The sequence below is a fragment of the Pelodiscus sinensis genome, unplaced genomic scaffold (genome assembly GCF_049634645.1).
Source record: "Pelodiscus sinensis isolate JC-2024 unplaced genomic scaffold, ASM4963464v1 ctg80, whole genome shotgun sequence".
Lineage (NCBI taxonomy): Eukaryota > Metazoa > Chordata > Testudines > Trionychidae > Pelodiscus > Pelodiscus sinensis.
This window is the reverse complement of record NW_027465901.1, coordinates 546,559-570,383: the sequence shown is the minus strand read 5'-3', so window position 1 is coordinate 570,383 and position 23,825 is coordinate 546,559. Positions and strand designations below refer to the sequence as shown.

Genomic DNA, 23,825 nt, shown 5'->3' with positions numbered 1-23,825 from the left:
GGGCTGGGTGCGGGCAGGGGGGAGCTGGTGCCCATGTGGGGGGGCAGTGTGATGTGGGGAGGCTGGCTGCTGGCACTGGGGAGCAGGGAGGAGCAGGTGCCCATGCCGGGTGCAGTGCGATGTGGGGGGCTGGGTGCTGGCACTGGGGAGCAGGGGGGAGCAGGTACCCCTGCCGGGTGCAGTGCGATGTGGGGGGCTGGGTGCCGGCAGGGAGGAGCAGGTGCCCGTGCCGGGTACAGTGCGATGTGGGGGGCTGGGTGCCGGCAGGGGGGAGCAGGTGCCCGTGCTGGGTACAGTGTGATGTGGGGGGCTGGGTGCCGGCAGGGGGGAGCAGCCGGGGGCTTTGCACCCACTCGGGGGCCCTCACGTGATCAGTGCGTAGTGGGGGTGCTCTCAGTGTGGCTCTCTCCTGTGCTGCAGCTCGTGGGGGTGGACGTCACGGCGGCCCTGGACCTGTACGCCGAGCGGGAGCAGTGGGAGAAGTGCCTGGAGACGGCGGCCAAGCAGGTACCATTCCAGGCGCACGGCGGGTGTCCAGGGCCGGCTCCCGCTGGCGGCGTGTGAGCCTCTGTGCCCGCACGGCGCTGTCTGAGCGCGCTGGCGCCCTGCTTCTGGAGCTGCAGGGCTGGGGTAGCGCCGAGGGCCGAGCGAGCGGTGGGGCAGGCCAGCAGGAGCCTCCGTTCGGGATCCCAGACTCGGTCTGTGTGGCCGGCTGGCCCCACGCCTTGCCCCGCTGCTAGAGCCCCGCTGGGGTCGGCACGAGTCTGCACTCGGTCCCCCGAAATCGCCAGCGCGCTGACTGGGGGCCGATGGCGGAAAGCCAGGCGCTGGGCGGCCCTGCTGTAGGGCTATGGCAACTTCCCACCTGTCCTGGGCTGTGGGCCCACGGCTCACGGGACACGAGCCGCCCACTCACAAATCCAAACGCAAAGGAGCCGATCCCGTTGCAAAGCAGGCCCTGTGCTCGGCAAGCCTGGCGCCAAACCGGCACCGGCCACGGCGTGGGGCAGGCGCAGCCTGTGGAAATGGTCCTGCTGCTGGCCACTGCCACGGCGCGGCACGGACCCGGCTCGCCCACCAACCCACTGCGTCACTGACCCGGAGCCGCCTCGCCCACCAACCCACTGCGTCACTGACCCGGAGCCGGCTCGCCCACCAACCCACTGCGTCACTGACCCGGAGCCGCCTCGCCCACCAACCCACTGCGTCACTGACCCGGAGCCGCCTCGCCCACCAACCCACTGCGTCACTGACCCGGAGCCGCCTCGCCCACCAACCCACTGCGTCACTGACCCGGAGCCGCCTCGCCCACCAACCCACTGCGTCACTGACCCGGAGCCGCCTCGCCCACCAACCCACTGCGTCACTGACCCAGAGCCGCCTCGCCACCAACCCACTGCGTCACTGACCCGGAGCCGCGTCACTGACCCGGAGCCGCCTCGCCCATCAACCCACTGCGTCACTGACCCGGACCCGGCTCACCCACCAACCCACTGCGTCACTGACCCGGAGCCGCCTCGCCCACCAACCCACTGCGTCACTGACCCGGAGCCGCGTCACTGACCCGGAGCCGCCTCGCCCATCAACCCACTGCGTCACTGACCCGGACCCGGCTCGCCACCAACCCACTGCGTCACTGACCCGGACCCGGCTCGCCCACCAACCCACTGCGTCACAGACCCGGAGCCGCCTCGCCACCAACCCACTGCGTCACTGACCCGGAGCCGCCTCGCCACCAACCCACTGCGTCACTGACCCGGACCCGGCTCGCCCACCAACCCACTGCGTCACTGACCCAGAGCCGCCTCGCCCACCAACCCACTGCGTCACTGACCCGGAGCCGCCGGAGGGCAGCCCGGCCCACCCTGAGCCCCCCAAACTCAGCACCCCAATCCCCTTGTCCCTGGCTCCACCTCCAGCCCTGTCCCCGCCCGCATACTGAACCCCTCTTCCCTCTGCCTGCTTCCCAAGCCCCTCGTCCCCGCCCGCATACTGAACCCCTCTTCCCCCGCCTGCTCCCCAAGCCCCTCGTCCCCGCCCGCATACTGAACCCCTCTTCCCCCGCCTGCTCCCCAAGCCCCTCGTCCCCGCCCGCATACTGAACCCCTCTTCCCCCGCCTGCTCCCCAAGCCCCTCGTCCCCGCCCGCATACTGAACCCCTCTCCCCCCCGCCTGCTCCCCAAGCCCCTCGTCCCCGCCCGCATACTGAACCCCTCTCCCCCCCGCCTGTTCCCCAAGCTCCTCGTCCCCGCCCGCATACTCAGCCCCTCTCCCTCCCGCCTGCTCCCCAAGCCCCTCGTCCCCGCCCGCATACTGAGCCCCTCTTCCCCCGCCTGCTCCCCAAGCCCCTCGTCCCCGCCCGCATACTGAGCCCCTCTTCCCCCCGCCTGCTCCCCAAGCCCCTCGTCCCCGCCCGCATACTGAACCCCTCTTCCCCCGCCTGCTCCCCAAGCCCCTCGTCCCCGCCTGCTCCCCAAGCCCCTCGTCCCCGCCCGCATACTGAACCCCTCTTCCCCCGCCTGCTCCCCAAGCCCCTCGTCCCCGCCCGCATACTGAGCCCCTCTTCCCCCCGCCTGTTCCCCAAGCCCCTCGTCCCCACCCGCATACTGAACCCCTATCCCCCCCGCCTGCTCCCCAAGCCCCTCGTCCCCGCCCGCATACTGAGCCCCTCTTCCCCCCGCCTGCTCACCAAGCCCCTCGTCCCCGCCCGCATACTGAACCCCTCTCCCCCCCGCCTGCTCACCAGGCCCCTCGTCCCCGCCCGCATACTGAGCCCCTCTTCCCCCCGCCTGTTCCCCAAGCCCCTCGTCCCCGCCCGCATACTGAACCCCTCTTCCCCTGCCTGCTCCCCAAGCCCCTCGTCCCTGCCCGCATACTGAACCCCTCTTCCCCCGCCTGCTCCCCAAGCCCCTCGTCCCCGCCCGCATACTGAACCCCTCTTCCCCCGCCTGCTCCCCAAGCCCCTCGTCCCCGCCCGCATACTGAGCCCCTCTTCCCCCCGCCTGTTCCCCAAGCCCCTCGTCCCCACCCGCATACTGAACCCCTATCCCCCCCGCCTGCTCCCCAAGCCCCTCGTCCCCGCCCGCATACTGAGCCCCTCTTCCCCCCGCCTGCTCACCAAGCCCCTCGTCCCCGCCCGCATACTGAACCCCTCTCCCCCCCCGCCTGCTCACCAGGCCCCTCGTCCCCGCCCGCATACTGAGCCCCTCTTCCCCCCGCCTGTTCCCAAGCCCCTCGTCCCCGCCCGCATACTGAACCCCTCTTCCCCTGCCTGCTCCCCAAGCCCCTCGTCCCTGCCCGCATACTGAGCCCCTCTCCCCCCCGCCTGTTCCCCAAGCACCTCGTCCCCGCCCACATACTGAGCCCCTCTCCCCCCCCGCCTGTTCCCCAAACCCCTCGTCCCCGCCCGCATACTGAGCCCCTCTCCCCCCCGCCTGCTCCCCAAACCCCTCGTCCCCGCCCGCATACTGAGCCCCTCTCCCCCCCGCCTGCTCCCCAAACCCCTCGTCCCCGCCCGCATACTGAACCCCTCTCCCCCCGCCTGCTCCCAAGCCCCTCGTCCCCGCCCGCATACTGAACCCCTCTCCCCCCCGCCTGCTCCCAAACCCCTCGTCCCCGCCCGCATACTGAACCCCTCTTCCCCCGCCTGCTCACCAAGCCCCTCGTCCCCGCCCGCATACTGAACCCCTCTCCCCCCCGCCTGCTCCCCAAACCCCTCGTCCCCGCCCGCATACTGAGCCCCTCTCCCCCCCGCCTGTTCCCCAAACCCCTCGTCCCCGCCCGCATACTGAGCCCCTCTCCCCCCCGCCTGTTCCCCAAACCCCTCGTCCCCGCCCGCATACTGAACCCCTCTCCCCCCCGCCTGCTCCCCAAACCCCTCATCCCCGCCCGCATACTGAGCCCCTCTCCCCCCCGCCTGCTCCCCAAACCCCTCATCCCCGCCCGCATACTGAACCCCTCTCCCCACACCTGCTCTCCAAACCCCTCGTCCCCGCCCGCATACTGAACCCCTCTTCCCCCGCCTGCTCCCCAAGCCCCTCGTCCCCGCCCGCATACTGAACCCCTCTTCCCCCCGCCTGCTCACCAAGCCCCTCGTCCCCGCCCACATACTGAGCCCCTCTCCCCCCCGCCTGCTCACCAAGCCCCTCGTCCCCGCCCACATACTGAGCCCCTCTCCCCCCCGCCTGCTCCCCAAACCCCTCGTCCCCGCCTGCATACTGAACCCCTCTTCCCCCGCCTGCTCCCCAAACCCCTCGTCCCCGCCCGCATACTGAGCCCCTCTTCCCCCCGCCTGCTCACCAAGCCCCTCGTCCCCGCCCGCATACTGAGCCCCTCTCCCCCCCGCCTGCTCCCCAAACCCCTCGTCCCCGCCCGCATACTGAGCCCCTCTCCCCCCCGCCTGCTCCCCAAACCCCTCGTCCCCGCCCGCATACTGAACCCCTCTCCCCCCCGCCTGCTCCCCAAACCCCTCGTCCCCGCCCACATACTGAGCCCCTCTTCCCCCCGCCTGCTCACCAAGCCCCTCGTCACCGACTCCACCTCCAGCCGTGTCCCCGCCCACATACTGAACCCCTCTCCCCCCCGCCTGCTCCCCAAGCCCCTCGTCCCCGCCCACATACTGAGCCCCTCTCCCCCCCGCCTGCTCCCCAAACCCCTCGTCCCCGCCTGCATACTGAACCCCTCTTCCCCCGCCTGCTCCCCAAACCCCTCGTCCCCGCCCGCATACTGAGCCCCTCTCCCCCCCGCCTGCTCCCCAAACCCCTCGTCCCCGCCCGCATACTGAACCCCTCTCCCCCCCGCCTGCTCCCAAACCCCTCGTCCCCGCCCACATACTGAGCCCCTCTCCCCCCCGCCTGCTCACCAAGCCCCTCGTCCCTGCCCGCATACTGAACCCCTCTGCCCCCCGCCTGTTCCCCAAACCCCTCGTCCCTGCCCGCATACTGAACCCCTCTCCCCTCCGCCTGCTCCCCAAACTCCTCGTCCCCGCCCACATACTGAGCCCCTCTTCCCCCCGCCTGCTCCCCAAACCCCTCGTCCCCGCCCGCATACTGAACCCCTCTCCCCCCCTCCTGCTCCCCAAACCCCTTGTCCCCGCCCGCATACTGAACCCCTCTCCCCCCCGCCTGCTCCCCAAACCCCTCGTCCCCGCCCGCATACTGAACCCCTCTCCCCCCCGCCTGCTCCCCAAACCCCTCGTCCCTGCCCGCATACTGAACCCCTCTCCCCCCACCTGCTCCCCAAGCCCCTCGTCCCCGCCCGCATACTGAGCCCCTCTCCCCCCCGCCTGTTCCCCAAGCCCCTCGTCCCCGCCCGCATACTGAGCCCCTCTCCCCCCCGCCTGCTCCCCAAACCCCTCGTCCCCGCCCGCATACTGAACCCCTCTCCCCCGCGCCTGTTCCCCAAACCCCTCGTCCCCGCACGCATACTGAACCCCTCTTCCCCCGCCTGCTCCCCAAGCCCCTTGTCCCCGCCCGCATACTGAACCCCTCTTCCCCCGCCTGCTCCCCAAGCCCCTTGTCCCCGCCCGCATACTGAGCCCCCCTTCCCCCCGCCTGTTCCCCAAGCCCCTCGTCCCCACCTGCATACTGAGCCCCCCTTCCCCCCGCCTGTTCCCCAAGCCCCTCGTCCCCGCCCGCATACTGAACCCCTATCCCCCCCGCCTGCTCCCCAAGCCCCTCGTCCCCGCCCGCATACTGAGCCCCTCTTCCCCCCGCCTGCTCACCAAGCCCCTCGTCCCCGCCCGCATACTGAATCCCTCTCCCCCCCGCCTGCTCACCAAGCCCCTCGTCCCCGCCCGCATACTGAGCCCCTCTCCCCCCCGCCTGCTCACCAAGCCCCTCGTCCCTGCCCGCATACTGAGCCCCTCTCCCCCCCGCCTGTTCCCCAAGCACCTCGTCCCCGCCCGCCTGTTCCCCAAACCCCTCGTCCCCGCCCGCATACTGAGCCCCTCTCCCCCCCGCCTGCTCCCCAAACCCCTCGTCCCCGCCCGCATACTGAACCCCTCTCCCCCCGCCTGCTCCCCAAGCCCCTCGTCCCCGCCCGCATACTGAGCCCCTCTCCCCCCCGCCTGCTCCCCAAACCCCTCGTCCCCGCCCGCATACTGAACCCCTCTTCCCCCGCCTGCTCACCAAGCCCCTCGTCCCCGCCCGCATACTGAGCCCCTCTCCCCCCCGCCTGTTCCCCAAGCCCCTCGTCCCCGCCCGCATACTGAACCCCTCTCCCCCCCGCCTGCTCCCCAAACCCCTCGTCCCCGCCCGCATACTGAACCCCTCTCCCCACACCTACTCTCCAAACCCCTCGTCCCCACCCACATACTGAACCCCTCTCCCCCCCGCCTGTTCCCCAAACCCCTCGTCCCCGCCCGCATACTGAACCCCTCTCCCCCCCGCCTGCTCCCCAAACCCTTCGTCCCCGCCCGCATACTGAACCCCTCTCCCCCCCGCCTGCTCACCAAGCCCCTCGTCCCCGCCCGCATACTGAACCCCTCTTCCCCCGCCTGCTCCCCAAACCCCTCGTCCCCGCCCACATACTGAGCCCCTCTCCCCCCCGCCTGCTCCCCAAACCCCTCGTCCCCGCCCGCATACTGAACCCCTCTCCCCCCCGCCTGCTCCCCAAACCCCTCGTCCCCGCCCGCATACTGAACCCCTCTCCCCCCGCCTGCTCCCCAAGCCCCTCGTCCCCGCCCGCATACTGAACCCCTCTCCCCCCCGCCTGCTCCCCAAACCCCTCGTCCCCGCCCGCATACTGAACCCCTCTTCCCCCGCCTGCTCACCAAGCCCCTCGTCCCCGCCCGCATACTGAACCCCTCTCCCCCCCGCCTGCTCCCCAAACCCCTCGTCCCCGCCCGCATACTGAGCCCCTCTCCCCCCCGCCTGTTCCCCAAACCCCTCGTCCCCGCCCGCATACTGAGCCCCTCTCCCCCCCGCCTGTTCCCCAAACCCCTCGTCCCCGCCCGCATACTGAACCCCTCTCCCCCCCGCCTGCTCCCCAAACCCCTCATCCCCGCCCGCATACTGAGCCCCTCTCCCCCCCGCCTGCTCCCCAAACCCCTCATCCCCGCCCGCATACTGAACCCCTCTCCCCACACCTGCTCTCCAAACCCCTCGTCCCCGCCCGCATACTGAACCCCTCTTCCCCCGCCTGCTCCCCAAGCCCCTCGTCCCCGCCCGCATACTGAACCCCTCTTCCCCCCGCCTGCTCACCAAGCCCCTCGTCCCCGCCCACATACTGAGCCCCTCTCCCCCCCGCCTGCTCACCAAGCCCCTCGTCCCCGCCCACATACTGAGCCCCTCTCCCCCCCGCCTGCTCCCCAAACCCCTCGTCCCCGCCTGCATACTGAACCCCTCTTCCCCCGCCTGCTCCCCAAACCCCTCGTCCCCGCCCGCATACTGAGCCCCTCTTCCCCCCGCCTGCTCACCAAGCCCCTCGTCCCCGCCCGCATACTGAGCCCCTCTCCCCCCCGCCTGCTCCCCAAACCCCTCGTCCCCGCCCGCATACTGAGCCCCTCTCCCCCCCGCCTGCTCCCCAAACCCCTCGTCCCCGCCCGCATACTGAACCCCTCTCCCCCCCGCCTGCTCCCCAAACCCCTCGTCCCCGCCCACATACTGAGCCCCTCTTCCCCCCGCCTGCTCACCAAGCCCCTCGTCACCGACTCCACCTCCAGCCGTGTCCCCGCCCACATACTGAACCCCTCTCCCCCCCGCCTGCTCCCCAAGCCCCTCGTCCCCGCCCACATACTGAGCCCCTCTCCCCCCCGCCTGCTCCCCAAACCCCTCGTCCCCGCCTGCATACTGAACCCCTCTTCCCCCGCCTGCTCCCCAAACCCCTCGTCCCCGCCCGCATACTGAGCCCCTCTCCCCCCCGCCTGCTCCCCAAACCCCTCGTCCCCGCCCGCATACTGAACCCCTCTCCCCCCCGCCTGCTCCCCAAACCCCTCATCCCCGCCCACATACTGAGCCCCTCTCCCCCCCGCCTGCTCACCAAGCCCCTCGTCCCTGCCCGCATACTGAACCCCTCTGCCCCCCGCCTGTTCCCCAAACCCCTCGTCCCTGCCCGCATACTGAACCCCTCTCCCCTCCGCCTGCTCCCCAAACTCCTCGTCCCCGCCCACATACTGAGCCCCTCTTCCCCCCGCCTGCTCCCCAAACCCCTCGTCCCCGCCCGCATACTGAACCCCTCTCCCCCCCTCCTGCTCCCCAAACCCCTTGTCCCCGCCCGCATACTGAACCCCTCTCCCCCCCGCCTGCTCCCCAAACCCCTCGTCCCCGCCCGCATACTGAACCCCTCTCCCCCCCGCCTGCTCCCCAAACCCCTCGTCCCTGCCCGCATACTGAACCCCTCTCCCCCCACCTGCTCCCCAAGCCCCTCGTCCCCGCCCGCATACTGAGCCCCTCTCCCCCCCGCCTGTTCCCCAAGCCCCTCGTCCCCGCCCGCATACTGAGCCCCTCTCCCCCCCGCCTGCTCCCCAAACCCCTCGTCCCCGCCCGCATACTGAACCCCTCTCCCCCGCGCCTGTTCCCCAAACCCCTCGTCCCCGCCCGCATACTGAACCCCTCTTCCCCCGCCTGCTCCCCAAGCCCCTTGTCCCCGCCCGCATACTGAACCCCTCTTCCCCCGCCTGCTCCCCAAGCCCCTTGTCCCCGCCCGCATACTGAGCCCCCCTTCCCCCCGCCTGTTCCCCAAGCCCCTCGTCCCCACCTGCATACTGAGCCCCCCTTCCCCCCGCCTGTTCCCCAAGCCCCTCGTCCCCGCCCGCATACTGAACCCCTATCCCCCCCGCCTGCTCCCCAAGCCCCTCGTCCCCGCCCGCATACTGAGCCCCTCTTCCCCCCGCCTGCTCACCAAGCCCCTCGTCCCCGCCCGCATACTGAATCCCTCTCCCCCCCGCCTGCTCACCAAGCCCCTCGTCCCCGCCCGCATACTGAGCCCCTCTCCCCCCCGCCTGCTCACCAAGCCCCTCGTCCCTGCCCGCATACTGAGCCCCTCTCCCCCCCGCCTGTTCCCCAAGCACCTCGTCCCCGCCCGCCTGTTCCCCAAACCCCTCGTCCCCGCCCGCATACTGAGCCCCTCTCCCCCCCGCCTGCTCCCCAAACCCCTCGTCCCCGCCCGCATACTGAACCCCTCTCCCCCCGCCTGCTCCCCAAGCCCCTCGTCCCCGCCCGCATACTGAGCCCCTCTCCCCCCCGCCTGCTCCCCAAACCCCTCGTCCCCGCCCGCATACTGAACCCCTCTTCCCCCGCCTGCTCACCAAGCCCCTCGTCCCCGCCCGCATACTGAGCCCCTCTCCCCCCCGCCTGTTCCCCAAGCCCCTCGTCCCCGCCCGCATACTGAACCCCTCTCCCCCCCGCCTGCTCCCCAAACCCCTCGTCCCCGCCCGCATACTGAACCCCTCTCCCCACACCTACTCTCCAAACCCCTCGTCCCCACCCACATACTGAACCCCTCTCCCCCCCGCCTGTTCCCCAAACCCCTCGTCCCCGCCCGCATACTGAACCCCTCTCCCCCCCGCCTGCTCCCCAAACCCTTCGTCCCCGCCCGCATACTGAACCCCTCTCCCCCCCGCCTGCTCACCAAGCCCCTCGTCCCCGCCCGCATACTGAACCCCTCTTCCCCCGCCTGCTCCCCAAACCCCTCGTCCCCGCCCACATACTGAGCCCCTCTCCCCCCCGCCTGCTCCCCAAACCCCTCGTCCCCGCCCGCATACTGAACCCCTCTCCCCCCCGCCTGCTCGCCAAGCCCCTCGTCCCCGCCCGCATACTGAACCCCTCTTCCCCCGCCTGCTCCCCAAGCCCCTCGTCCCCGCCCGCATACTGAACCCCTCTTCCCCCACCTGCTCCCCAAGCCCCTCGTCCCCGCCCGCATACTGAGCCCCTCTCCCCCCCGCCTGCTCCCCAAACCCCTCGTCCCCGCCCGCATACTGAACCCCTCTCCCCCCGCCTGCTCCCCAAGCCCCTCGTCCCCGCCCGCATACTGAGCCCCTCTCCCCCCCGCCTGCTCCCCAAACCCCTCGTCCCCGCCCGCATACTGAACCCCTCTTCCCCCGCCTGCTCACCAAGCCCCTCGTCCCCGCCCGCATACTGAGCCCCTCTCCCCCCCGCCTGTTCCCCAAGCCCCTCGTCCCCGCCCGCATACTGAACCCCTCTCCCCCCCGCCTGCTCCCCAAACCCCTCGTCCCCGCCCGCATACTGAACCCCTCTCCCCACACCTACTCTCCAAACCCCTCGTCCCCACCCACATACTGAACCCCTCTCCCCCCCGCCTGTTCCCCAAACCCCTCGTCCCCGCCCGCATACTGAACCCCTCTCCCCCCCGCCTGCTCCCCAAACCCTTCGTCCCCGCCCGCATACTGAACCCCTCTCCCCCCCGCCTGCTCACCAAGCCCCTCGTCCCCGCCCGCATACTGAACCCCTCTTCCCCCGCCTGCTCCCCAAACCCCTCGTCCCCGCCCACATACTGAGCCCCTCTCCCCCCCGCCTGCTCCCCAAACCCCTCGTCCCCGCCCGCATACTGAACCCCTCTCCCCCCCGCCTGCTCGCCAAGCCCCTCGTCCCCGCCCGCATACTGAACCCCTCTTCCCCCGCCTGCTCCCCAAGCCCCTCGTCCCCGCCCGCATACTGAACCCCTCTTCCCCCCGCCTGCTCGCCAAGCCCCTCGTCCCCGCCCACATACTGAGCCCCTCTCCCCCCCGCCTGCTCACCAAGCCCCTCGTCCCCGCCCGCATACTGAGTCCTCTCCCCCCCGCCTGCTCCCCAAACCCCTCGTCCCCGCCCGCATACTGAACCCCTCTCCCCCCCGCCTGCTCACCAAGCCCCTCGTCCCCGCCCACATACTGAGCCCCTCTCCCCCCCGCCTGCTCCCCAAACCCCTCGTCCCCGCCTGCATACTGAACCCCTCTTCCCCCGCCTGCTCCCCAAACCCCTCGTCCCCGCCCGCATACTGAGCCCCTCTCCCCCCCGCCTGCTCCCCAAGCCCCTCGTCCCCGCCCGCATACTGAGCCCCTCTCTCCCCCGCCTGTTCCCCAAGCCCCTCGTCCCCGCCCGCATACTGAGCCCCTCTCCCCCCCGCCTGCTCCCCAAGCCCCTCGTCCCCGCCCCCATACTGAGCCCCTCTCTCCCCCGCCTGCTCCCCAAACCCATCGTCCCCGCCCGCATACTGAGCCCCTCTCCCCCCCGCCTGCTCCCCAAACCCCTCGTCCCTGCCCGCATACTGAACCCCTCTGCCCCCCGCCTGCTCCCCAAACCCCTCGTCCCCGCCCGCATACTGAGCCCCTCTCCCCCCCGCCTGCTCCCCAAGCCCCTCGTCCCCGCCCCCATACTGAGCCCCTCTCTCCCCCGCCTGTTCCCCAAGCCCCTCGTCCCCGCCCGCATACTGAGCCCCTCTCGTCCCCGCCTGCTCCCCAAGCCCCTCGTCCCCGCCCCCATACTGAGCCCCTCTCTCCCCCGCCTGCTCCCCAAGCCCCTCGTCCCCCGCCCCCATACTGAGCCCCTCTCTCCCCCGCCTGCTCCCCAAGCCCCTCGTCCCCGCCCGCATACTGAGCCCCTCTCTCCCCCGCCTGCTCCCCAAACCCCTCGTCCCCGCCCGCATACTGAGCCCCTCTCTCCCCCGCCTGCTCCCCAAACCCCTCGTCCCCGCCCGCATACTGAACCCCTCTTCCCCTGCCTGCTCACCAAGCCCCCTCGTCACCGACTCCACCTCCAGCCGTGTCCCCGCCCACATACTGAACCCCTCTCCCCCGCGCCTGTTCCCCAAACCCCTCGTCCCGCCCGCATACTGAACCCCTCTCCCCCGCGCCTGCTCCCCAAACCCCTCGTCCCCGCCCGCATACTGAACCCCTCTCCCCGCGCCTGTTCCCCAAACCCCTCGTCCCCGCCCGCATACTGAACCCCTCTCCCCCCCGCCTGCTCACCAAGCCCTCGTCCCCGCCCGCATACTGAACCCCTCTCCCCCCCGCCTGTTCCCCAAACCCCTCGTCCCCGCCCGCATACTGAACCCCTCTCCCCTCCGCCTGCTCCCCAAACTCCTCGTCCCCGCCCACATACTGAGCCCCTCTTCCCCCCGCCTGCTCCCCAAACCCCTCGTCCCCGCCCGCATACTGAGCCCGTCTCCCCCCCGCCTGCTCCCCAAACCCCTCGTCCCCGCCCACATACTGAGCCCCTCTCCCCCCTGCCTGCTCCCCAAGCCCCTCGTCCCCGCCCACATACTGAGCCCCTCTCCCCTCCGCCTGCTCCCCAAACCCTCGTCCCCGCCCGCATACTGAGCCCCTCTCCCCTCTGCCTGCTCTCCAAACCCCTCGTCCCCGCCCGCATACTGAGCCCCTCTCCCCCCGCCTGCTCCCCAAGCCCCTCGTCCCCGCCCGCATACTGAACCCCTCTCCCCCCCGCCTGCTCCCCAAACCCCTCGTCCCCGCCCGCATACTGAACCCCTCTCCCCCCCGCCTGCTCCCCAAACCCCTCGTCCCCCGCCCGCATACTGAGCCCCTCTCCCCCCCGCCTGCTCCCCAAACCCCTCGTCCCCGCCCGCATACTGAGCCCCTCTCCCCTCTGCCTGCTCTCCAAACCCCTCGTCCCCGCCCGCATACTGAGCCCCTCTCCCCCCCGCCTGCTCCCCAAGCCCCTCGTCCCCGCCCGCATACTGAACCCCTCTCCCCCCCGCCTGCTCCCCAAACCCCTCGTCCCCGCCCACATACTGAGCCCCTCTTCCCCCCGCCTGCTCACCAAGCCCCTCGTCACCGACTCCACCTCCAGCCGTGTCCCTGCCCGCATACTGAACCCCTCTCCCCCCGCCTGTTCCCCAAACCCCTTGTCCCCGCCCGCATACTGAACCCCTCTCCCCCCCGCCTGCTCCCCAAACCCCTCGTCCCCGCCCGCATACTGAGCCCCTCTCCCCCCCCGCCTGCTCCCCAAACCCCTCGTCCCCGCCCGCATACTGAGCCCCTCTCCCCTCTGCCTGCTCTCCAAACCCCTCGTCCCCGCCCGCATACTGAGCCCCTCTCCCCCCGCCTGCTCCCAAGCCCCTCGTCCCCGCCCGCATACTGAACCCCTCTCCCCCCCGCCTGCTCCCCAAACCCCTCGTCCCGCCCACATACTGAGCCCCTCTTCCCCCCGCCTGCTCACCAAGCCCCTCGTCACCGACTCCACCTCCAGCCGTGTCCCTGCCCGCATACTGAACCCCTCTCCCCCCCGCCTGTTCCCCAAACCCCTTGTCCCCGCCCGCATACTGAACCCCTCTCCCCTCTGCCTGTTCCCCAAACCCCTCGTCCCCGCCCGCATACTGAACCCCTCTTCCCCCCGCCTGTTCCCCAAGCCCCTCGTCCCCGCCCGCATACTGAACCCCTCTTCCCCCCGCCTGTTCCCCAAACCCCTCGTCCCCGCCCGCATACTGAACCCCTCTTCCCCCGCCTGTTCCCCAAACCCCTCGTCCCCGCCCGCATACTGAACCCCCTCTCCCCGTGCCTGTTCCCCAAACCCCTCGTCCCCGCCCGCATACTGAGCCCCTCTCCCCTCCGCCTGCTCCCCAAACCCCTCGTCCCCGCCCGCATACTGAACCCCTCTCCCCCCCCGCCTGCTCACCAAGCCCCTCGTCCCTGGCCCACCCTAGAGCGCACTCCCCAAGGTAAAGCTTCCGCCTCCCCCTCTCTCTCTCAGCCCAAAGCCCTCCTCCCCGCAGCCCCCCCCGGATACAGGGATGCTGGGCCACAGGCCCAGGAGTTGACGCGCTGGTGGAAATGGCCGGTGCTGCTCCATGGCGGATTGGGAGACATCTGGCCGGGGTCTAGGGGCGCCCCTCCGGCTGGGCTCTGGCAGGAAAGAGCCCGTGTCTGGTGACACCCCAGCGAGTGGAGGGTGAATCCGGAGCCAGCCGGCTCTCTGGAGGGTCTGGGTCTGGAGCCGGCCCCACCTTTGCTTCCTCCTGTCTCTGCTCCAGAATTACAAGGTCCTGCACAAGTACGCTGCTCTGTACGCCACGCACCTCATCCGGGAAGGCAGCTTTGCCCAAGCCCTGAGCCTGTATGTGCAGCACGGAGCCCCGGCCAATCCACAGGTAACCGCCATCGGGGTGGCTCCAGGGCCCTGGGCCGTGGGCCGGGGAGGGCTCTGTGCCCAGGTGCTGCCTTTGGGGACAGGCCGGGCCCCGCCAGGGGCCACTTGGTCTTGCTGGTTCCTGGGGCCTGCGGGGCCAGGGGCCGTTCTGGGACCACGGCTCCTTCACCCTGGCTGGACAAGGTGCCTCAGGCGTGGAGCTGCTGGGACTCCCAGCCGTGTCCTCTGTGCGAGGGGTGGGGGGTCCCCTCAGCCCCCAGGTCCCAGGACATCTGGCTTCCCCCTTGTGCAGAACTTCAACATCTACAAGCGTCTCTTTGTGGAGCTGGTGAACGCGCCCGGCATGAGCAGCGCCGAGGCCTATCCCGGCTGGGCCAGCCTGCGCGACGTCCTCTTCACCCTGGTGAGTGCGGCTGCTGTGCCTCTGCCGGCCCCCGCTCGGCGCCCCCCGGCCCGTCTGCCACCCCCCCCCGGCCCGTCTGCCCCCCCCCCGGGCCTGTCTGCCCCCCCCCCGGCCCGTCTGCCCCCCCGGCTGGGCCAGCCTGCGCGACGTCCTCTTCACCCTGGTGAGTGCGGCTGCTGTGCCTCTGCCGGCGCTCCCCGGCCCGTCTGCCCCCCCCCCAGGCCCGTCTGCCCCCCCCGGCCCGTCTGCCCCCCCCCGGGCCTGTCTGCCCCCCCCCTGGCCCGTCTGCCCCCCACCGGCCCGTCTACCCCCCCCCCGGCCCGTCTACCCCCCCCCGGGCCTGTCTGCCCCCCCCCCAGGCCCGTCTGCCCCCCCCCCCAGGCCCGTCTGCCCCCCCCTGGGCCGTCTGCCCCCCCCCGGGCCTGTCTGCCCCCCCCCCAGGCCCGTCTGCCCCCCCGGGCTGGGCCAGCCTGCGCGACGTCCTCTTCACCCTGGTGAGTGCGGCTGCTGTGCCTCTGCCGGCCCCCGCTCGGCGCCCCCCGGCCCGTCTGCCCCCCCCGGGGCCGTCTGCCCCCCCCCGGGCCGTCTGCCCCCCCCCCGGCCCGTCTGCCCCCCCGGGCTGGGCCAGCCTGCGCGACGTCCTCTTCACCCTGGTGAGTGCGGCTGCTGTGCCTCTGCCGGCCCCCGCTCGGCGCCCCCCGGCCCGTCTGCCACCCCCCCCGGGCCCGTCTGCCCCCCCCGGCCCGTCTGCCCCCCCCCGGGCCTGTCTGCCCCCCCGGCTGGGCCAGCCTGCGCGACGTCCTCTTCACCCTGGTGAGTGCGGCTGCTGTGCCTCTGCCGGCGCTCCCCGGCCCGTCTGCCCCCCCCCAGGCCTGTCTGCCCCCCCCCCGGCCCGTCTGCCCCCCCCCCGGGCCTGTCTGCCCCCCCCCCCGGCCCGTCTGCCCCCACCGGCCCGTCTACCCCCCCCCGGCCCGTCTGCCCCCCCCCGGCCCGTCTGCCCCCCCCGGCTGGGCCAGCCTGCGCGACGTCCTCTTCACCCTGGTGAGTGCGGCTGCTGTGCCTCTGCCGGCCCCCCGCTCGGCGCCCCCCGGCCCGTCTGCCCCCCCCCGGGGCCGTCTGCCCCCCCCGGGCCGTCTGCCCCCCCCCGGCCCTTCTACCCCCCCCCCGGCCCGTCTGCCCCCCCGGGCTGGGCCAGCCTGCGCGACGTCCTCTTCACCCTGGTGAGTGCGGCTGCTGTGCCTCTGCCGGCGCTCCCCCGGCCTGTCTGCCCCCCCCCGGCCCGTCTGCCCCCCCCCGGGCCTGTCTGCCCCCCCCCCGGCCCGTCTGCCCCCCACCGGCCCGTCTACCCCCCCCCGGCCCGTCTACCCCCCCCGGCCCGTCTGCCCCCCCGGCTGGGCCAGCCTGCGCGACGTCCTCTTCACCCTGGTGAGTGCGGCTGCTGTGCCTCTGCCGGCGCACCAGTGCCGCTACCGGCCCCCGCTCGGCGCCCCCCTGCCCGTCTGCCCCCCCCCAGGCCCATCTGCCCCCCCAGGCCTGTCTGCCCCCCCGGCTGGGCCAGCCTGCGCGACGTCCTCTTCACCCTGGTGAGTGCGGCTGCTGTGCCTCTGCCGGCCCCGCTCGGCGCCCCCCGGCCCGTCTGCCCCCCCCGGGGCCGTCTGCCCCCCCCCCCGGGCCGTCTGCCCCCCCCCGGCCCGTCTACCCCCCCCCGGCCCGTCTGCCCCCCCGGCTGGGCCAGCCTGCGCGACGTCCTCTTCACCCTGGTGAGTGCGGCTGCTGTGCCTCTGCCGGCGCTCCCCCGGCCCGTCTGCCCCCCCCCCAGGCCCGTCTGCCCCCCCCCGGGCCGTCTGCCCCCCCCCGGGCCTGTCTGCCCCCCCCCAGGCCCGTCTGCCCCCCCCCCGGCCCGTCTGCCCCCCCTGGGCCTGTCTGCCCCCCCCCCGGCCCGTCTGCCCCCCCAGCTGGGCCAGCCTGCGCGACGTCCTCTTCACCCTGGTGAGTGCGGCTGCTGTGCCTCTGCCGGCGCACCAGTGCCTCTGCCGGCGCACCAGTGCCTCTACCGGCCCCCGCTCAGCGCCCCCCGGCCCGTCTGCCCCCCCCGGGCCTGTCTGCCCCCCCCCGGCCCGTCTGCCCCCCCGGCTGGGCCAGCCTGCGCGACGTCCTCTTCACCCTGGTGAGTGCGGCTGCTGTGCCTCTGCCGGCCCCCGCTCGGCGCCCCCCGGCCCGTCTGCCCCCCCCAGGCCCGTCTGCCCCCCCCCCGGCCCGTCTGCCCCCCCCGGCCCGTCTGCCCCCCCCCGGGGCCGTCTGCCCCCCCCCGGGCCGTCTGCCCCCCCCGGGCCTGTCTGCCCCCCCCCCCCAGGCCCGTCTGCCCCCCCCCGGCCCGTCTGCCCCCCCCGGGCTGGGCCAGCCTGCGCGACGTCCTCTTCACCCTGGTGAGTGCGGCTGCTCTGCCTCTGCCGGCGCACCAGTGCCGCTACCGGCCCCCGCTCGGCGCCCCCCGGCCCGTCTGCCCCCCCCCGGGGCCTGTCTGCCCCCCCCCGGCCCGTCTGCCCCCCCCAGCTGGGCCAGCCTGCGCGACGTCCTCTTCACCCTGGTGAGTGCGGCTGCTCTGCCTCTGCCGGCCCCCGCTCGGCGCCCCCCAGGCCTGTCTGCCCCCCCCCGGCCCGTCTGCCCCCCTGGCCCGTCTGCCCCCCGGGCTGGGCCAGCCTGCGCGACGTCCTCTTCACCCTGGTGAGTGCGGCTGCTGTGCCTCTGCCGGCCCCCGCTCGGCGCCCCCCGGCCCGTCTGCCCCCCCCCAGGCCCGTCTGCCCCCCCCCAGGCCTGTCTGCCCCCCCGGCTCCGCGCCCCCGGGCCCGTCTACCCCCCCCCGGCCCGTCTGCCCCCCCCCCGGCCCGTCTGCCCCCCCGGCCCGTCTGCCCCCCCCCGGCCCGTCTGCCCCCCGGGCTGGGCCAGCCTGCGCGACGTCCTCTTCACCCTGGTGAGTGCGGCTGCTCTGCCTCTGCCGGCGCACCAGTGCCGCTACCGGCCCCCGCTCGGCGCCCCCCGGCCCGTCTGCCCCCCCAGGCCCGTCTGCCCCCCCGGCTCCGCGCCCCCGGGCCCGTCTGCCCCCCCCGGCCCGTCTGCCCCCCCCAGTCCCGTCTACCCCCCCCGGCCCATCTGCCCCCCCCGGCTCCGCGCCCACAGGCCTGTCTGCCCCCCCGGCTCCACGCCCACGGGCCCATCTGCCCCCCCCTCCGGCTCTGCGCCCACGGGCCCATCTGCCCCCCCCCCCGGCTCCGCGCCCACGGGCCCGTCTGCCCCCCCGGCTCCGTGCCCACGGGCCCGTCTGCCCCCCTGGCTCCGCGCCCACGGGCCCGTCTGCCCCCCCAGCTCCGCGCCCACGGGCCCCTCTGTCCCCACTCAGCGCCCCTCCCCGCTCAGCACCCACAGGCCCCTCTGGCCCCACTCAGCCCCCCTCCCCGCTCAGCACCCACAGGCCCCTCTGGCCCCACTCAGCGCCCCTCCCCGCTCAGCACCCACAGGCCCCTCTGTCCCCACTCAGCGCCCCTCCCCGCTCAGCACCCACAGGCCCCTCTGTCCCCACTCAGCCCCCCTCCCCGCTCAGCACCCACGGGCCCCTCTGTCCCCACTCAGCCCCCCTCCCCGCTCAGCACCCACGGGCCCCTCTGTCCCCACTCAGCCCCCCTCCCCGCTCAGCACCCACAGGCCCCTCTGTCCCCACTCAGCGCCTCTCCCCACTCAGCACCCACAGGCCCCTCTGTCCCCACTCAGCGCCCCTCCCCGCTCAGCACCCACAGGCCCCTCTGTCCCCACTCAGCCCCCCTCCCCGCTCAGCACCCACAGGCCCCTCTGTCCCCACTCAGCCCCCCTCCCCGCTCAGCACCCACGGGCCCCTCTGCCCCCACTCAGCGCCCCTCCCCGCTCAACACCCACAGGCCCCTCTGTCCCCACTCAGCACCCACAGGCCCCTCTGTCCCCACTCAGTGCCCCTCCCCGCTCAGCACCCACAGGCCCCTCTGTCCCCACTCAGCACCCACAGGCCTCTCTGTCCCCACTCAGCCCCCCTCCCCGCTCAGCATCCACAGGCCCCTCTGTCCCCACTCAGCACCCACAGGCCCTTTTGTCCCCACTCAGCCCCCCTCCCCGCTCAGCACCCACAGGCCCCTCTGCCCCCACTCAGCGCCCCTCCCCGCTCAGCACCCACAGGCCCCTCTGTCCCCACTCAGCCCCCCTCCCCACTCAGCACCCACAGGCCCCTCTGTCCCCACTCAGCTCCCCTCCCCGCTCAGCATCCACAGGCCCCTCTGTCCCCACTCAGCTCCCCTCCCCGCTCAGCACCCACGGGCCCCTCTGTCCCCACTCAGCGCCCCTCTCCGCTCAGCACCCACAGGCACCTCTGTCCCCACTCAGCGCCCCTCCCCGCTCAGCACCCACAGGCCCCTCTGTCCCCACTCAGCCCCCCTCCCCGCTCAGCACCCACAGGCCCCTCTGCCCCCACTCAGCGCCCCTCCCCGCTCAGCACCCACAGGCCCCTCTGCCCCCACTCAGCGCCCCTCCCCGCTCAGCACCCACAGGCCCCTCTGTCCCCACTCAGCCCCCCTCCCCACTCAGCACCCACAGGCCCCTCTGTCCCCACTCAGCGCCCCTCTCCGCTCAGCACCCACAGGCACCTCTGTCCCCACTCAGCGCCCCTCCCCGCTCAGCACCCACAGGCCCCTCTGCCCCCACTCAGCACCCCTCCCCGCTCAGCATCCACAGGCCCCTCTGTCCCCACTCAGCGCCCCTCCCCGCTCAGCACCCACAGGCCCCTCTGTCCCCACTCAGCCCCCCTCCCCACTCAGCACCCACAGGCTCCTCTGTCCCCACTCAGCGCCCCTCCCCGCTCAGCACCCACAGGCCCCTCTGTCCCCACTCAGCCCCCCTCCCCGCTCAGCACCCACGGGCCCCTCTGTCCCCACTCAGCCCCCCTCCCCGCTCAGCACCCACGGGCCCCTCTGTCCCCACTCAGCCCCCCTCCCCGCTCAGCACCCACAGGCCCCTCTGCCCCCACTCAGCCCCCCTCCCCGCTCAGCACCCACAGGCCCCTCTGTCCCCACTCAGCCCCCCTCCCCGCTCAGCACCCACAGGCCTCTCTGTCCCCACTCAGCGCCCCTCCCCGCTCAGCACCCACAGGCCCCTCAGCACCCACAGGCCTCTCTGTCCCCACTCAGCGCCCCTCCCCGCTCAGCACCCACAGGCCCCTCTGTCCCCACTCAGCCCCCCTCCCCGCTCAGCACCCACAGGCCCCTCTGCCCCCACTCAGCGCCCCTCCCCGTTCAGCACCCACAGGCCTCTCTGTCCCCACTCAGCCCCCCTCCCCGCTCAGCACCCACAGGCCCCTCTGTCCCCACTCAGCACCCACAGGCCCCTCTGTCCCCACTCAGCACCCCTCCCCTCTCAGCACCCACAGGCCCCTCTGTCCCCACACTCAGCAGCCCCAGCTCGCTCTGCCCCCCAGCCCTGCCTGCACGCCCCACAGGCCTCTCTGTCCCCACACTCAGCAGCCCCAGCTCGCTCTGCCCCCCAGCCCTGCCTGCATGCCCCACAGGCCCCTCTGTCCCCACACTCAGCAGCCCCAGCTCGCTCTGCCCCCCAGCCCTGCCTGCACGCCCCACAGGCCCCTCTGTCCCCACACTCAGCAGCCCCAGCTCGCTCTGCCCCCCAGCCCTGCCTCCATGCCCCACAGGCCCCTCTGTCCCCACACTCAGCAGCCCCAGCTCGCTCTGCCCCCCAGCCCTGCCTGCACGCCCCACAGGCCCCTCTGTCCCCACACTCAGCAGCCCCAGCTCGCTCTGCCCCCCAGCCCTGCCTGCACGCCCCACAGGCCCCTCTGTCCCCACACTCAGCAGCCCCAGCTCGCTCTGCCCCCCAGCCCTGCCTGCACGCCCCACTGGCTGACTTGCTCCCTCTCCCCGAAGTGTGAGAACCTGGTCAAGTCAAGCGAAGCGAACACGCCCGCACACGAGGAGTTTGAGACCATGCTGCTGATAGCGCACTACTATGCCACCCGCTCGGCCGCGCTGGGCGTCAAGCAGCTGGTAAGTGCCATGGCCTGTGCTTGGCCTCCACGCAGGAGCCCCGGGGGCAAAGCGCCCGGCTGGGGCCCTCTCTGGTGCATTCAGCCCCTGGGGTCCAGTGCCCAGGGCCTGCCAGAGAGCAGTGACATGCTGAGAGCCAGCGCGTGGGGGCCATCGCAGCATGCCAGGAATCCGGCCATCTTCGGCGAGGGCCCCTTGCTGTCCGTTCCCGTCAATGCGTGCGCGAACTGAGCAGCCATGGTAGGTCGGCCTGGGCGCCCTGGAGTCCTAGAGTCCGAGAACTGGCAGAGCCCTCGAGAGGTCGTCAAGTCCAGTCCCCTGCCCTCACAGGGCCAGAGCGGGCCGGGCTGGGGGGCAGGAGCTCAGTCGGGCGCTGGGGAGCCCGGCAGGGACAGAGCAGGCCGGGCTGGGGGGCAGGAGCTCACTCGGGCGCTGGGGAGCCCGGCAGGGACAGAGCGGGCCGGGCTGGGGGGCAGGAGCTCAGTCGGGCGCGGGGGAGCCCGGCAGGGACAGAGCAGGCCGGGCTGGGGGGCAGGAGCTCAGTCGGGCGCTGGGGAGCCCGGCAGGGACAGAGCAGGCCGGGCTGGGGGGCAGGAGCTCAGTCGGGCGCGGGGGAGCCCGGCAGGGACAGAGCAGGCCGGGCTGGGGGGCAGGAGCTCACTCGGGCGCGGGGGAGCCCGGCAGGGACAGAGCGGGCCGGGCTGGGGGGCAGGAGCTCAGTCGGGCGCTGGGGAGCCCGGCAGGGACAGAGCAGGCCGGGCTGGGGGGCAGGAGCTCACTCGGGCGCGGGGGAGCCCGGCAGGGACAGAGCAGGCCGGGCTGGGGGGCAGGAGCTCACTCGGGCGCTGGGGAGCCCGGCAGGGACAGAGCAGGCCGGGCTGGGGGGCAGGAGCTCACGCTGGGGAACCCGGCAGGGACAGAGCAGGCCGGGCTGGGGGCAGGAGCTCACTCGGGCGCGGGGGAGCCCGGCAGGGACAGAGCAGGCCGGGCTGGGGGGCAGGAGCTCAGTCGGGCGCGGGGGAGCCCGGCAGGGACAGAGCAGGCCGGGCTGGGGGGCAGGAGCTCACTCGGGCGCTGGGGAGCCCGGCAGGGACAGAGCAGGCCGGGCTGGGGGACAGGAGCTCAGTCAGGCGCTGGGGAGCCCGGCAGGGACAGAGCAGGCCGGGCTGGGGGGCAGGAGCTCAGTCGGGCGCTGGGGAGCCCGGCAGGGACAGAGCAGGCCGGGCTGGGGGGCAGGAGCTCAGTCGGGCGCGGGGGAGCCCGGTAGGGACAGAGCAGGCCGGGCTGGGGGGCAGGAGCTCAGTCAGGCGCGGGGGAGCCCGGTAGGGACAGAGCAGGCCGGGCTGGGGGCCAGGAGCTCACTCGGGCGCGGGGGAGCCCGGCAGGGACAGAGCAGGCCGGGCTGGGGGGCAGGAGCTCACTCGGGCGCGGGGGAGCCCGGTAGGGACAGAGCAGGCCGGGCTGGGGGGCAGGAGCTCAGTCGGGCGCGGGGGAGCCCGGCAGGGACAGAGCGGGCCGGGCTGGGGGCCAGGAGCTCAGTCGGGCGCGGGGGAGCCCGGCAGGGACAGAGCGGGCCGGGCTGGGGGGCAGGAGCTCAGTCGGGCGCGGGGGAGCCCGGTAGGGACAGAGCAGGCCGGGCTGGGGGACAGGAGCTCACTCGGGCGCGGGGGAGCCCGGCAGGGCCCAGTCCCGGGCGCTGGGGATGAGGACTGCGTCTCGTGCGCGTTGGCTGCCAGTGGCTCTCCAATGCCTCTCTCCCCTCAGGAGGTCGTGGCGACCAAGCTGTCCATCTCCCTCCTCCGCCACACGGATCTCGTCCCCGCCGACAAGGCCTTTTACGAAGCTGGCACAGCAGCCAGGGTGAGAGCCGGCCTGCTCTGCGGAGATGGGCAGGGAGACGCGGTGCCCGGCTGCCAGGGCTCTGCCCACTTTCGGGGAGCAGGTCCCTCCGTCCTGCCCCCCTCGGCCAATGTGGGGGTTCTCCGTGGAGACGTGTCCCTGGGTGGGGAGCTGGCAGCAGGCCTGGTAGTTGAGTGGGAGGGTTGGGCCTGGGACGTGGGTCAGCTAGTCTTCCGTGGGCCCCACCTTGATTGGGGCAAAGGGGCAGCTGCCCTAGGGTCGCACCTGAGCCATCCCCAGCCTGGCGCTCACGTTCTGGCGTCCCTCAGAGCACAGTCGCCCCAGCCTTGGCTGCCTCCAGCAGCCCCCCAAGCCCAGCTGCCCGGGCCGTGCTGCAGGGCACCGCTCGGCCCAGTGCGCCCGCAGCCCCTTCCCACACGGTGCTTTCTCTGCTAGGCGGTGGGCTGGGACAACATGGCATTCATCTTCCTGAACCGCTTCCTGGACCTCACGGACGTGAGTATGCACTGGGGGGGAAGAGGGGGGCCTGGCCTGGCGTCTAACACGGCGGGTAAACGTCGGGCAGAGCCGCCCTCGGGCCTGGCGTCTCCTAACCCGGCGGGTAAACGTCGGGCAGAGCCGCCCTCGGGCCTGGCGTCTAACCCGGCGGGTAAACGTCGGGCAGAACCGCCCTCGGGCCTGGCGTCCCCTAACCCGGCGGGTAAACGTCGGGCAGAGCCGCCCTCGGGCCTGGCGTCCCCTACCCCGGCGGGTAAATGTCGGGCAGAGCCGCCCTCGGGCCTGGCGTCTCCTACCCCGGCGGGTAAACATCAGGCAGAGCCGCCCTCGGGCCTGGCGTCCCCTAACCCGGCGGGTAAACGTCGGGCAGAACCGCCCTCGGGCCTGGCGTCCCCTACCCCGGCGGGTAAACGTCAGGCAGAGCCGCCCTCGGGCCTGGCGTCCCCTACCCCGGCGGGTAAACGTCAGGCAGAGCCGCCCTCGGGCCTGGCGTCCCCTAACCCGGCGGGGTAAACGTCGGGCAGAGCCGCCCTCGGGCCTGGCGTCCCCTAACCCGGCGGGTAAACGTCGGGCAGAGCCGCCCTCGGGCCTGGCGTCCCCTACCCCGGCGGGTAAACGTCGGGCAGAGCCGCCCTCGGGCCTGGCGTCCCCTAACCCGGCGGGTAAACGTCGGGCAGAGCCGCCCTCGGGCCTGGCGTCCCCTACCCCGGCGGGTAAACGTCAGGCAGAGCCGCCCTCGGGCCTGGCGTCCCCTAACCCGGCGGGTAAACGTCGGGCAGAGCCGCCCTCGGGCCTGGCGTCCCCTACCCCGGCGGGTAAACGTCAGGCAGAACCGCCCTCGGGCCTGGCGTCTCCTACCCCGGCGGGGTAAACGTCAGGCAGAGCCGCCCTCGGGCCTGGCGTCCCCTACCCCGGCGGGTAAACGTCGGGCAGAACCGCCCTCGGGCCTGCGTC

General features: G+C 73.2%; 1 protein-coding gene across 1 annotated transcript in view; it reads left to right on the top strand.

Annotated features, from left to right (window-relative positions):
* The first annotated feature begins 285 nt into the window (after positions 1-285).
* LOC142824392 (intraflagellar transport protein 172 homolog) overlaps positions 286-23,825 on the top strand; it is a 43,459-nt gene continuing 19,919 nt past the window's right edge. Inside the window, exons 1-6 of the mRNA XM_075916263.1 lie at positions 286-507; positions 13,924-14,040; positions 14,332-14,442; positions 20,394-20,513; positions 22,278-22,373; positions 22,809-22,868. Of these exons, the coding sequence (XP_075772378.1) occupies positions 301-507; positions 13,924-14,040; positions 14,332-14,442; positions 20,394-20,513; positions 22,278-22,373; positions 22,809-22,868 (711 nt within the window). The 5' untranslated portion in view covers positions 286-300. The remainder of the gene's footprint in view (positions 508-13,923; positions 14,041-14,331; positions 14,443-20,393; positions 20,514-22,277; positions 22,374-22,808; positions 22,869-23,825) is intronic.